The 13547-nt window shown below is 42.2% G+C and overlaps 1 protein-coding gene and 1 long non-coding RNA gene across 3 annotated transcripts; one reads left to right on the forward strand and one right to left on the reverse strand.

Annotated features, from left to right (window-relative positions):
- Nucleotides 1-1486: 1486 nt before the first annotated feature.
- Nucleotides 1487-10138, forward strand: LOC115549000 (uncharacterized). Of its 2 annotated transcripts, XM_030363968.1 has the most exons (6): nucleotides 1487-1885; nucleotides 2005-2138; nucleotides 2727-2874; nucleotides 2978-3226; nucleotides 3339-3609; nucleotides 9812-10138. In XM_030363968.1, the coding sequence occupies exons 1-6, from the start codon at nucleotides 1491-1493 to the stop codon at nucleotides 10010-10012; spliced, it is 1398 nt and encodes a 465-aa protein (XP_030219828.1). In that variant the 5' UTR covers nucleotides 1487-1490; the 3' UTR covers nucleotides 10013-10138. The 2 variants fall into 2 exon arrangements, with proteins under 2 accessions (XP_030219828.1, XP_030219830.1); XM_030363970.1 differs by lacking the exon at nucleotides 2978-3226.
- Nucleotides 10139-12241: 2103 nt separating this feature from the next.
- On the reverse strand, nucleotides 12242-13500 carry LOC115549002 (uncharacterized). The gene is made up of 3 exons (XR_003977680.1): nucleotides 13381-13500; nucleotides 12463-12603; nucleotides 12242-12296 (listed from the first exon to the last, which is right to left on the reverse strand). It is a non-coding gene; the product is annotated as an uncharacterized LOC115549002 (long non-coding RNA).
- Nucleotides 13501-13547: the final 47 nt, after the last annotated feature.

The raw sequence follows: 13547 nt of genomic DNA on the forward strand, positions 1-13547 counted from the left end.
ATGCAGTAGCCATTACCCTTTAATCCGACTGAAGCGGTACATCTTGCAGTTTCCATAAACATAAATTGCTGCAATGTCTTCCATGCAGGCTGGACAAGATAAATGGTCAACAGCCAACAGCTTTTCCTTTTCATGACTGCAGTAGGTCCAATCCAGGAAACTACGCTGGAAACTATCACCAGATTTTCTTCCTTCCAGTTACATTTTAACAGAATGAAGAGATGTTTTATTATGTTATTAATGCAACAATCCAAAATGGGCACAGCAGAAGTAGAAGGTGTAACACCATTTACCCTGCCCTGAGTTGATGGTGCGATTATGAAGCATTTTCACAAATGCTTGTCGAGATAACCCCGGTGCACTGACTTTGAATTCCTCAAATGTGTGAAACACATCAGTGGAATAAACGGTCTGAAAATCCACATTGCCGGGCCAGTAACCATTGGACCGAAGGTCTTTTAATCCAGGTGTCCATGATTTGAAGCAGGACTTGCATGTCACCAAGGGAAGCGAAAGATCATATCGACCTGTTGAAACAAAATTTTCATTACAATATGTCATTAAACGAGTAATTCAAATAAAAGTCCAGAAAACCACCATAGTCATACAAGTTTCCATGGTATTGCAAACTCACCACTTATGGTCACAAGAATGATGGCTCATCCAGCGTTTACTGCAATGTCTTGTTTGTCACAATTGCAAAGATTGAGTGGCAAAGCTATGGGTAGAAGACATGCTAAAAAAACAATGGAGTGAAAATATTCAATAGAATAAAGTATTTAAATTGAAATGAAATAGATAATATGACAAAGCATAAAAATTCATCAAAGACATACCTTGCTCACATAATTGATGTGCTACACTGCCGTCTTGCACAATATAACATGTAGGTGGAAGTGCCTTGTAAAAACCTTCTACAACAGAGTCCCTATTGTGCAAAACATAGTTTTGATGCACAGACAAATCACAGTCATTGCAGAAAAGGTGTTTGGGCAGGCAGTCATGACATCTAATCACTTATGGAGGACTAAAAGTGCCAAAATTAAATAAATAAATACACCATTAAATAAATAAATACACCATTAAATAATTCCTTAAATGTGTCATTAATTAATTAAAATTGGAATTAAATACATAAATGTTTTATTAAATGTGTCATTAATTCATTAAAATTGGAATTAAATACTATTTAATTAATTGACATTTACATTTCATGATTTACATTTACATTTCATGATTTACATTTACATTTCATGATCCTGTGTTTCAGTGCTTCATGAAATGTAAAACTGTCAAACTCGCCCATCAAAATCGGTGGGTGGGGCTAACGCTAATCGAGTCTGATCCATTGCTTTGGTCTGAAGTAGAGTGCTTGGATAAAGAAAATGGAGCACTCCATACCAGTAGGTGGCGGTAATGCAGAAGAAGAGGAATTGTTAAACTGTCAAACTGATTTGAACTTAAACTTTATCTAGAGTGTGAAGAAGAAGATGATGATGATGGAGGATCTTCATGAACTTTCTAGGGAGTTGGTGAGAGACGTTTTAGATTTAGCAGAGGATGTGGAAGCAGGACCTGCTGACCCAGAGCATGTAGCGAGTAAAGCAGAGGAATTTATTGAAGTTCTTGGAGTTATTTCCGCACTTTCTGACCAAGATATTGATTATAGAGTGACTGCAAATTTAGAAGAAGTAGTCCACCGCTTCTCTGGTACCAGGGAGCATCAGGCCCAACACACACAGGGACCGGGGCGTTTGGCGTTTGACATACCGAGTGCAGTTCTGGAGCATCAAGTTCTTAGTGGCTTACCCGCGGGTCAAATTGCAGCGATGTTCGGAGTGTCAAAGAGGACCATCAGGAGGCGCATGAAACAAAACGGTTTAAGGTATTTACACTTTTTTTTTCTTTTTTTTAATTCAGTTTAGGGATTGCTGGTCTCATCCACTCAGAAAGGATATTATGTTTAAGGTAACATTACTTGATGTTGATATTTTGTTTGTGCAGAAAGACAGACCTCTATTCAGCTGTGAGTGATGATGAGTTAGACCGTATTGTAAGTGAAATTCACAGAAGACATCCAAACACCGGCTACAAGCTAATGCGCGGTCATCTGAATGCAAGAGGTGTGCGTGTTCCAAGTGAGTATATTAATATGAGCATTATTTACATTTATTTTTAATACAGAGCTCTGCCCTTTGAAAGGTGAAGGAAGTCCGCTTATGGAAAGACGTTGCGAGGGGTCTGGCTGCAGACCTCCAGTGTCAGATGATTAGTTGTATTTATGTTATGACGCAAGCTTTATTAGACATTCATACAGCATTATTTTTTGTTCATTTATATCTTCTTTCTTTGACCTGGTTCTCACGGGTTGACGATCATTAAAGCCCTGTATTTAAAATCAAGACCTGGCTTATCACTGGAGGAGCGATAACACAAATACAGTTGTAACAAGTATCCTAGCCGTAGCGAAAACCGGACTTCCTTTGGACCGCAGTGGTCGCCATGACAACGGGACAACAAACCTAATTAACATGACATGCAACGTAAATAAACACACCTCGCTTACTGCATACAACCCAGGGGGAATGAGTCTTCTTAAACAAAAAATCATTCAAAAATCCAAAATAGAAAATACACACGTCATGTCTTTCATTATGACACCACTATTTCCTCAAAATAAGTAGCCAGTGAGTGTGTGGTTATTCGTTTTATTTTCCTCCCCTCAGTCTCAAGACTGCAAGAGTCTTTACGCAGAGTCGATGCAGAGGGAGTCTACATGAGACGTCTAAGGCTGCGTGTATTAAGACGACGACAGTATTCTGTTCCTGGCCCAAACTCTTTGTGGCATATAGATGGCCACCATAAGCTCATCAGGTCAGTGATATAAGTAGATAAACAATGCATCTTTCTAGATGTTTCATTAGAATTGCTTTACAATAAAGTTGTTATTTTTCATGTGTTCACAATTGGCTGACAGGTGGAGATTTGTTGTCCATGGTGGGGTGGATGGATTCAGTCGTTTAGTGGTCTACCTGACTGTGGCTGGCAATAATCGTGCTCAGACGGTCTTACAGAGCTTTATTGCCGCTGCCGAGCAGTATGAGCTGCCATCAAGGGTACGGTCTGATAAAGGGGGGGAGAATGCAGATGTAGCAGAATTCATGATCAGAAGCAGAGGTACCGACAGGAATTCACACATCACAGGCAGAAGTGTCCACAATCAGCGGTAAATAAATATGTTTGACAACTAGGCTCACAAAACAAACGTACCAGTTTAATGTACTTCTTTAGCATATGTCACGTAAATTAACAATTTGTCAATTTTATCCTAAACACAGAATAGAGAGGATGTGGAGAGATGTTTATGAACATGCCCTGGACCTCTTCTATCAGATTTTCACTTCATTGCAAGATCAGGGAACACTGAATCCAGACAATGAAGTCCATCTTTTCGCACTGCACCGGATCTTCCTTCCACTAATTCAGCAAAGCCTCGACTCTTTCCGAGATGCTTGGAACTTTCATGGTCTTAGAACTGAAAGGAATCAGTCGCCACAGCAACTCTGGAGAAGATACAGAGAGCAAGGCCCTATGGAGGATCCTACTGAGGTTAAAGAACAATCAACTTTGAACACTTCACTGTCTGTTTCCCCAAAGGAATAATGGGACAAGATATTGTGCTAAACGTGCTACTTTAAATGAAACATAGGTTATAGTTTCTTCAGTCTCCTGAGCTTTCAAAGATCAACCTCTGAGCTGTAATTTTTATGGTGCATACTATGCACAACTGTATTATTTTACAAAACAACAATTGAATAGGCAACATTTAATTTCTCACCGACTTGGTGACCAAAAATAACAATCTTAACTACCTTGTGTAATGACATGTCAAACTAGTTTTTTTTTTTTTTTTTTTTACTTAAATTTTTATTGGCATTTTTGCAAATTACAGATAATCACAGTTCCATTGAATAAAACAGAAAACGGAATAACTAAACAGAAATAATAATATAAATAAAAAATAAAATAATAATAGAAAATAAAAAAAAAATGAAAAAATGACAGTGTGACATGTGAGCTACTCCTTATTTACATAACATCTCTTGCAGGCTTCATGGTCGTGCGGTGTCCTATAAACGTTACATTTGTTCCTCTCTCTTAAACTCAATCCATTTCACCCATCTCGAGTCAAGTTTCCCCCCTTGCACCCTCAGTATAAACGTGAACCTTTCCATATCATATATTTCCTCTACTACACTCAACCACTGTTCTTTTGTAGGTGGCTCAACCTTGTACCATGCTCTAGTTATAGCTTTCCGACTAGCGACAAGCAAGATTTTGACCAAATAAAGATCTCCAGCTTGTACGTTCATCTCCGTCAGATTCCCCAAATACAGCACCAATCCAGTCATAGGCACTCCATAACCCAGGATCTTCTTCAATATCCCCCATATTTCTTCCCAGTACACCTTCAACTTGGGGCATTTCCAAAATATGTGCGTATGGTCAGCCCCAACCTGGCCACACTGTCTCCAGCAGTCATTATGTTCTGGTGTATACATCCCCTTCACTTTTGGTGTTATGAAGAACCGGATGACTTTCTTCCAACCAAACTCCCTCCACAACCTCGAAGCCGTAGCCGAGTGCTGAATCCTACATACATTTTCCCATTCCTCCTCGGTCATCTCTATCTCCAATTCTCTATCCCACTTATCCTTGATATAATTTGTTGAGTTTCCCCTGTTTTCATGCAGTGCTTGGTATAAAGCTGAAATGGCCCTCACTTTCCTCCCTTCGTATGCATTAATCACCAATTGAATCAGCGAGTTCCGTCCTACAGATTTGTCTATTTTTATTTCCTTATCATAATAATCTTTCACCTGTATGTATCTATAATAGTCTCTGCCCCCCAAATCAAACTTGTCCTTAAGACACTGGAAAGTTTGTATCACCCCTTTATCCATTATAGTACATATTGCCGTGATACCCCTAACCTCCCATCTCTTAAAATTCCAATCATCTTTCCCTGGTTGAAACCTACTGTCATGAGCCAGCCATCTAAGAACCTTGGTTTCCTTTTCCAGTTTATACCTCTTAATTACAGTGTTCCAGATGTCTAAAGTGAATCTAGTGATTGTATCCAATAATTTCCCCTGTGTCCTAAAACGTTCCCTATCCCCTAACATTGTCTGGATCTGAAGGCCCTCCCTCCCTGTTAGCCCTCCCGTTTCTATGAACCTCCAACTGGCTTCATAATGTGAATCGCACCAACATATCACCGCCCTGAGCTGCGCTGCATAATAATAGTCCTCGAGATTGGGCACTGCCAATCCCCCCCTCTCTTTGGGCAACTGCATAGTTGTAAATCTAACCCTTGGTCTTTTCCCTCCCCAAATAAAACGAGATATCAATTTATCCCACTCCCTGAATTGATTTTGTGGTATCTGTATAGGTAGAGACTGGAATAGATACAGCAGTCTTGGCAGCATGTTCATTTTGACCACTTCTATCCTTGAGCTAAAATCTAGGTTGATAAGTGACCACCTCCTCAGATCCTTGTTTATTTCTTGGTTGGTGCGTAAATAATTTGCGTTGTATAATTTGTCTATTCCTTTTGTGATGTATACCCCCAGGTATTTCATTTCGTCTGAGTCCCATCTGATTTTGAAACTTTCTTTGAGCCTTTTCGGAGGTGAGTAATTTAACGTCAAGATCTGTGTCTTCGTCACATTAATTTTATACCCTGAATAGTATCCATATTCCTGTAGTAAGCCCATCAAAGCCGGAAAACTTACGTCTGGTTGCGTTATGTATACCAGCAGGTCGTCCGCAAATAGACCCAATTTATGCTCTGTCCCTCTTATCTCTACTCCCCTGATGTCTTGGTGTTGTCTAATTGCTTGGGCCAAGGGCTCCATGAAGATAGCGAAGAGAGTGGGTGATAAGCAGCAGCCCTGTCGAGTCGATCGACCTAATATAAACCTATCCGATAGACTCCCATTTACCCTCACTCTTGCGGTCGGTTCCTGGTACAATGCTTTGATGCATTTAACTGAACTATCATTGAATCCTAACTTTTCTAACACGATGAAAAGGTATGTCCAGTTTACACAGTCAAAGGCCTTTTCAGCATCTAAACTCACCAGGACCGCACTCTCTCCGCTCCTCTGCGTCTCATCCACAATGTGAATAGCCTTCCTTATGTTGTCCTGTGCTTGCCTTCCTCTTATAAATCCAGTCTGACCCTCATCGACCACATCGGGCATGAATGTCCCAAACCTCTTTGACAGTATTGAGGTGTATATTTTATAATCTACATTAAGTATGGATATTGGTCTGAAACTACTGCATAGGTCTTTGTCCTTCCCTTCTTTTAGGATCGTGGTAATGTTAGCTTCTTTCCAAGAGGGGGGAATTTTGCCCTCCTTCATCGTATACCTTAATGATGCCATCAATATTGGGTTCAGCTCCTGTTTGAATAACTTATAGAACTCTGATGGAAATCCATCGCTACCTGCTGTCTTGCCATTTTTCATTCTACCTATTGCTTCCTCTAATTCCTCTTCTGTTATAGCTGAGGTCAGGAGGTCATTCCGTATTCTTCCTATTGATGGCAGTTCCAGTCCTTCTAAAAAATCTTTCATCCTATCTGGCTCTGCTGCTGTGGGTTGTGTGTATAACGCTTTATAGTAATCGACAAACACCCTCTCTATGTCCTCTGGTTCTCTTACTAGCTCATCAGTCGTGGGATCCCTAATTTTGTGTACAGTGTTTAACTTTTGTTGCATCTTTATTCTTCTGGCTAATAATTTACTTGCCTTCGGCCCTCCCTCATAATAAGACTGCTTCACAAATCTGGCCTTCTTCTCTACTTCTGTCAATAGTATCTGATCGATCTTTCCTCTGACTTCCTTAACCCTCTTTAGCGTCTCGATGGTTTTCAGTTCTTGGTGATGTTTTTCCAGTTTTTTAAGTTGTCCGATTAAGTTTTGATAGAGCTCCAGTCTGGTTCGTTTGAGGAGAGATGTTTGTGCTATTAACTTCCCTCTTATTACTGACTTTAGTGCATCCCACAAAATAGTCGGGTCCACTTCCCCATTATCATTCTCCTCTCTGTATCTAGTTATATCTCGCCTTATCCCTTCTACCAAATCCTTATTGTTTAATAGTCCTACATTCATTCTCCACTCAGTCTTTCTCCTCCTGCTGTTCAAGTCCACCGTCAGGTATATAGCACTATGATCGGATAGGTCCGTTACCCCTATTCTGCAGTCCTCCACCCTGTGTCGGTCCCCTGTCGTCATAAAAAAGTAATCAATCCTGGAGTAGGTCGAATATCTGTGCGAGTAATGAGTGTAATCCCTGTCTAGTAAATGCATATCTCTCCACACATCCACAATTCCTAGTTCTGACAGTTGTAGGTTTACGTACCTACTGATACGTGCCCTGCTCCTGTTGGTACTAGTGGTGTCTAATTTGTGATCGAGTGTCACATTGAAGTCCCCTGCGCAGATAAGAGTACCTTCTGATTCCTCCGCTATGATATCAAATATAGTCTTAAAGAATTTTCTATCACTATCCGGTGGTGCATAGATATTGAGTAACGTGACCATTTGCCCTTCCATCTTCCCTTTAACCATCACATACCTCCCCTCCTTATCACTTATCTCCTTAGTTAAGTCAAATTTCACAGAATTCTTGATTAGGGTGGCCACTCCTCTCCTATTGGTCTGTTTGAATGAGCCGTAGAATGTATTATCATATCCAAACCGTTTTAATTTGTCATGCTCTTGGGACGACAAGTGAGTTTCTTGCAGAAATATGACCACGGTCCCCTCCTTCCTAAATTTTGCTAACACCTTGGCTCTTTTGACTGGGTTGTTCATTCCATTAACATTCAAAGACACCATTTGCAAACCCCTATCCATTGTACAGTTTCTCAGAGTGTCCTTCATCAGCTCCCCACATGTCAAGAGTCACAAATAATAAATCAGCAGCAACCGCTAAACTCAACAAACAAAAACCAAACCAAAAGCAAAAGAACATGGTTCGGTCTCCCAAGTTAAACGAGGATTGGCAAACTATTCCTCTTCTCCCTGTTGGAGGGCAGGGGGTAAATCCATCCCTAGTGGATGGGCCCCCCCTAGTGGCGAAGACGTCCAATGCTATGGGTCTCCCAAGCTCACTAAGATTGTCCAACATTATTAAACTCCGTAACTCCCGGTCAAAACTTGTTTCGGAGTCAAATTTATCAAATAGTCTGAACATTATGGCCAACAAAGCCAGATCAAATAACATTGAGGTCATCTATAAGAAGATATCCCTTGCACTCGGTCGTAGGTCAATTTACCTTTGTGTTAATCGCTTGGTGTCCTTTATATATGTTATCCTACAAAATAGAATGTGCACTTGCGATTTATAGTCAATTTCCTGCTCACCCATAGAAGCCTCAAGTCGGGGATGGTAAGCAATAGGACTCGCTCCCATCCCGTCACTCATTGATTATCCTCAGTTCGGGTCCCTCGTTGTTCGCGTACTGGGGGGATCTCCGCGCTCTCGTCTCCCGACCCTGGTCCACTTGCGTATTGCCTCGGCTCTCTGCAGCAGCGTAGGTCTTTCCTCTCTCCGAACTGGTACCTCCAATCCTTTCTGTCGCATCGCCCTGGCAGCCTCCTGTGGGTTGTTGTAGATCTTGGTTCCGTCGCCCCAGTGGATCCTCAGCGTGGCCATGGGTGATTGGAACCGGAGACCTTTTTCCTTGAGAATCCTTTTAAGACCAGCGTAGTCCCGACGCTTGGCTGCAATCTCCGCAGAATAATCATGATCGAATGTGACTCGTTGCCCGGACACCTGCACGTTCTTCTTCCACGCCGTCTTGAGGATGCTCTCTTTGTCATCAAAGCTCAGAAAGTTCACAATGATTGCTCTGGCTGGTTTGTTTTCAGCTGGTCTGGGGGCTGGAGCCCTGTGTGCTCTTTGGATCTGAAGCTCCTCACCAACAGGTACATCTAGCTCCTTGTGAATTAGCTCGTCAATGTATTTTTTGGTCGAGGCCCCCTCAAGCCCTTCTTTCACACCCCAAACACGGATGTTGTTTCTTCTGGATCGTCCTTCGAGGTCAGTCAGTTTTTCCTGAAGTTTGGACTGTTGTTCAATCAGAGTCGTGATAACGTCCTGAGCCTCGGTGTTCCATTCTTCTGTCTCTCCCACACGTTCCTCTACCAATCCCATGTCTTTCCGTTGATCACGAATATCCACCTCAACACGTGCGATTCTGCCGCTCGTTTCCTCCCTGCAGCTCTCCAGGCTCCGCGTCGTGTCCGTTCTGATTTGACCCATTTCTTCTCTCAATCTTGCCATCTCGTCTCGAACTCCTTTCAGAGCATCATCCATTTGCTTACTTATCTTGTCCAGTTCGGTTTCCATATTTTGCCTGCCAGCGTCAATTTTAACTTGCATACAAGCCAGGGTGGTCTGCATGCTTGTTTGAAACGCAGCCACCCAGCTAGGTTGCTCGTCATTGTCAGCGCTGGCTGTTAGCACGAGGCCCTCGTTGGTTTCCTTTGACATCGTCGTCATCTTTTTCTTACTTTGTGATTCGGGTTTTAGCATATTAAGCCTTTTGTCTTTCTCTTGACCCCTTGTATTCTTATCCATGTCCTATTCAGATAATTTGAGGAGTTTTACACAGTTTTTTACTAATTTTGACCGGGAGCTCTACTTTACTGCTGCCTATCGCATCATCGCCAAACCGGAAGCCCCGTCAAACTAGTTTTAAGTACAAGATTGATCATGCTTGTCCTCCATTCAGGTTCCTGAAGAGTATGGGATCGACTGGAACGGACCTCACAGTCTTCATGGAGGCACTGTGTCAGTCCCTGAGGTTCAGCTGGCCCGTGAGCTCTCAGATGAAGAGGTTGCCATTTTGCCAGCTCCAGGAGTTTCTTTAACTGATGCACTTAGATTATACGTAGAGACTGTGCAAGTTTTATCAAGAATCATAGCAGACTGATGTCCAACCCAGTGTTTTATTTGTTTATTAGTTTTCAAAGACACTGAACTTGTGTCAATTGACCTGACCTACTTAACAGTGCATTCAATGACATCTGTCTGAAAAAATTAAACAAGTCCAAATCCAGTCTGTGCACTATTTATGGCAGAGACAAGTGCTTCCTCAAAATCCATGTAGGTTTTGAAATGAGCTGGCAGCTTTAGTGTTTCGAAGCATGTGGAGGACGTAGGAAGGGTTCCCCCAGAAATCTCCACTCTCAGTTTGGGAGGAAGCATCTCCCAGCCAACCCAGAATGTCAACAGCTGGGCCAGGTTACCTGATGAAGCTAAAAGTCATAAAATGGATTCAAGACATTTAGTTCTAATTGATCACATCTATCCATGAGACATAGAAGCATTTGTAAAGAGAGCAATGCATTAGCCAAATAAGGTGTTTATACCTGTTTCAATGAACAACCTTAGAAAGCCAGTGACGCGGCACGTGGACTCTAAGTCAAAGGGCCCTATCTTGCATCCGGCGCAAGTTCTGGTTCGGCGGAAGGAGGAGGCGTGTTCTGGCGCAAACGGTATTTTGCCGTCTCTGAATACCATTGCGCTACTGACCAGGAAATACCTGGTTTAAAGTCAGTGGCGCGTTGTTCAGATGCTATTTTAAGGGCGCAAGCATACATGCGCATGCGATGCATACGGATTGCTTGTGCACCTCGCGAATACACTTTGCTTCTCTCATCTACCTAGCCGCACATTCTTGGTAAATTATTTGGGAAAGAACAGCTGATGCAGCGGTAATAAGTTGTAGGCTACTTTTTAATCAATGCATCTGCAAACACCGTACAGCAAACACATTTTCTTGAGACATCGTGTAGGCCTACATGCCCATAACTTTTAGGATTGATGAGTAGGCCTATTTGATCGTGAAAAACATTGCTTTACTGCGAGTGAGTGTTAAAAAGAATTAATGAATGCGGGCGCGCGTGTGTGCTCTGTTTTAACACACGCAAACTAAACACTCTCATCATCATCTCATCTTCGTCGGCTTATCGGGGGTCGGGTCGCGGGGGGAGCAGCTCAAGCAGGGGGCCCCAGACTTCCCTTTCCCGGGCCACATTGACCAGCTCTGACGGGGGGATCCCGAGGCGTTCCCAAGCCATTGTTGAGATATAATCTCTCCACCTAGTCCTGGGTCTTCCCCGAGGTCTCCTCCCAACTGGACGTGCCTGAAACACCTCCCAAGGAAGGCGCCCAGTGGGCATCGTTACCAGATGCCCGAACCACCTCAGCTGACTCCTTTCTAAGTAAAGGAGCAGCGGCTCTAATCCGAGTTCCTCACGGATGGCTGAGCTTCTCACCCTATCCCTAAGGGAGACGCCAGCCACCCTTCTGAGAAAACTCATCTCGGCCGCTTGTACCCGCGATCTCGTCCTTTCGGTCACCACCCAACCCTCATGACCATAGGTGAGGATAGGAACGAAGATAGACCGGTAGATCGAGAGCTTTGCCTTGCGGCTCCGCTCTTTTTTCGTAACAACGGTGCGGTAAAGCGAACGCAATACCGCCCCCGCTGCTCCGATTCTCCGGCCAATCTCACGCTCCATAGTACCCTCACTCGCGAACAAGACCCCGAGGTACTTGAATTCCTTCACTTGGGCAAACTAAACACGTAACGCATAATACAATCAATGGCAATGTCTATTACCGCGGGGACACATGCATACAATACTGATAAGAAACAATGTTTATAATGTATTGCGTATATCATTAAATAGAACCACAGTTACCGCATATCATATGTTATAGCCTATCATACGTTTTCTTTGCCGAAATTTATTTGAGGACTCAGTATTTCTGAAGTTGTTGAAGAAAACCCCTTATTCCATGTGTGAATTAGGCCACATTATTTGGCAATAAACTAAGCCATTTGCAAATTCATGTGCATCTGTCTCATCGGAGACTGCAGACGCGCTGTCAAAATATCAACTCGTCCGATTCAAATGCGCTCATGGCTCTTAAAGGGGATGGGAGCTGGCACTCTCATTGGTTTGTTGCACGTTACGCCCAAACCACACCTACGGGTAATTAGGCTGCTTCAGACCAACCCTTTTGACGCTTGCGCCGCGGCGCAAGCGTCATTTGTCCGCCTGTAAAATAGCGATAGCGCCGTAGAACCGCCCACAAAGCTACTTGCGCTTTGCGCTTTCCCACTTGCGTTTCAGACCGTTAAAATAGGGCCCAAAGTCTTCATCATCACTGTCCTCAACTGGCCATGTGATTTTTTGTAGGAGCATCTTAAAGAATACACAAATTGTAATTATTTTAAAAGGGAGAATTTATTTTGGTGAAGGAATATGCAGATCACATTCTTGGTAAAAGGAAAAATAACCAGCTCTGTCATTGAAAATACATGTAAATTCATCAAGTAAAGTGACAAATATAACTAAATTACTGACTTACCTGGGGTGTGAACTGCATTTCAGCCATTTTGGGGAAAATAAGTGGGACAACATCTGGCCTAGATGTCAGCAGGGGCCATACCATCACATCTTTCAGTCCCTTTCTCAACTGTTTGATCTGGCGCATGGTCCTCCCAATGACCTAAGAGACAGAACCGACCCATATTACAGTCCAAATCCTCAACCCAAATTTTACAAAAGTTGGCATAGTAGGGAAAATGTTCATAAAAGCACAATAAAGTGCTTTATAAAATCCATTCAAACTCTAGTACAGAATATAGCAACCCTTTACAAGACATTTACACATTTTAAAATAATGTATGCCACTATTTACATGTGTATTTTCCCTTCATTTTGCAACAAATCACATTCTACCTGGATGACAAGTTAAAGAGTGCTAGTTGTCCTGTCTACAGTCCCAGTTTGCCTGTGATTGAGAATATGCGGTGCTTCATGCACACTTGACAAAAATGTTCTGCTTAAGACATAACTAATGGATAAATGGGGGAATTCCACTTTCTAAATTTCAGCAACTTGTGTCTATTGCGAATGTTTAAAAACTGTAAATGAAAGAAGTTAACAGTGGTGAACTCTTGACTGTATCACCTTTTTAAAGTAGATTATCAAAAAGCAAATTCACATAACCAGACATGTGTTGTTAAGCTGCTCTCAATTTACTGTAGTGTGATTTTTTAAAACTGTATATACATTAAATGGTGGTTTTGAAGGACTAACATGACAATAGGCAAAGACTAAATATCATTAAGTATTCATAGCATGAATTTCACCACTGAAATTTGGCCTTTTCCATCTCTGCCAGTGATAACATAACAAGCCAGAGTTTACAACACTTATAATTATAACTATAATTTCAACAACTACAGCAATGAATTATGTGACTTAACCAGCAGGAACTCACTGCATGGAGTAGAAGTTTGTTATGTAGCCATCTCCGATTTGTTTTGGTGACTGCTGGAAGATCCCAAGACATGGAAAGATCTGAAACTGTGTCCTTCTGTTCTGGTGTGAGTTATTCTTGTTCAATCTAGAATCAAGACCGTACAAGTTATTATATTTGCCCAAACA

This window comes from Gadus morhua, chromosome 8, assembly GCF_902167405.1.
Source record: "Gadus morhua chromosome 8, gadMor3.0, whole genome shotgun sequence".
NCBI classification, from domain to species: domain Eukaryota; kingdom Metazoa; phylum Chordata; class Actinopteri; order Gadiformes; family Gadidae; genus Gadus; species Gadus morhua.

Coding starts and splice junctions, on each gene's coding strand:
- LOC115549000 (XM_030363968.1), top strand. CDS start 1,491: ATGATGATGATGGAGGATCTTCATGAACTTTCTAGGGAGTTGGTGAGA. Junction 1,886..2,004: donor ATGAAACAAAACGGTTTAAG/GTATTTACACTT, acceptor TTGTTTGTGCAG/AAAGACAGACCTCTATTCAG. Junction 2,139..2,726: donor AAGAGGTGTGCGTGTTCCAA/GTGAGTATATTA, acceptor TCCTCCCCTCAG/TCTCAAGACTGCAAGAGTCT.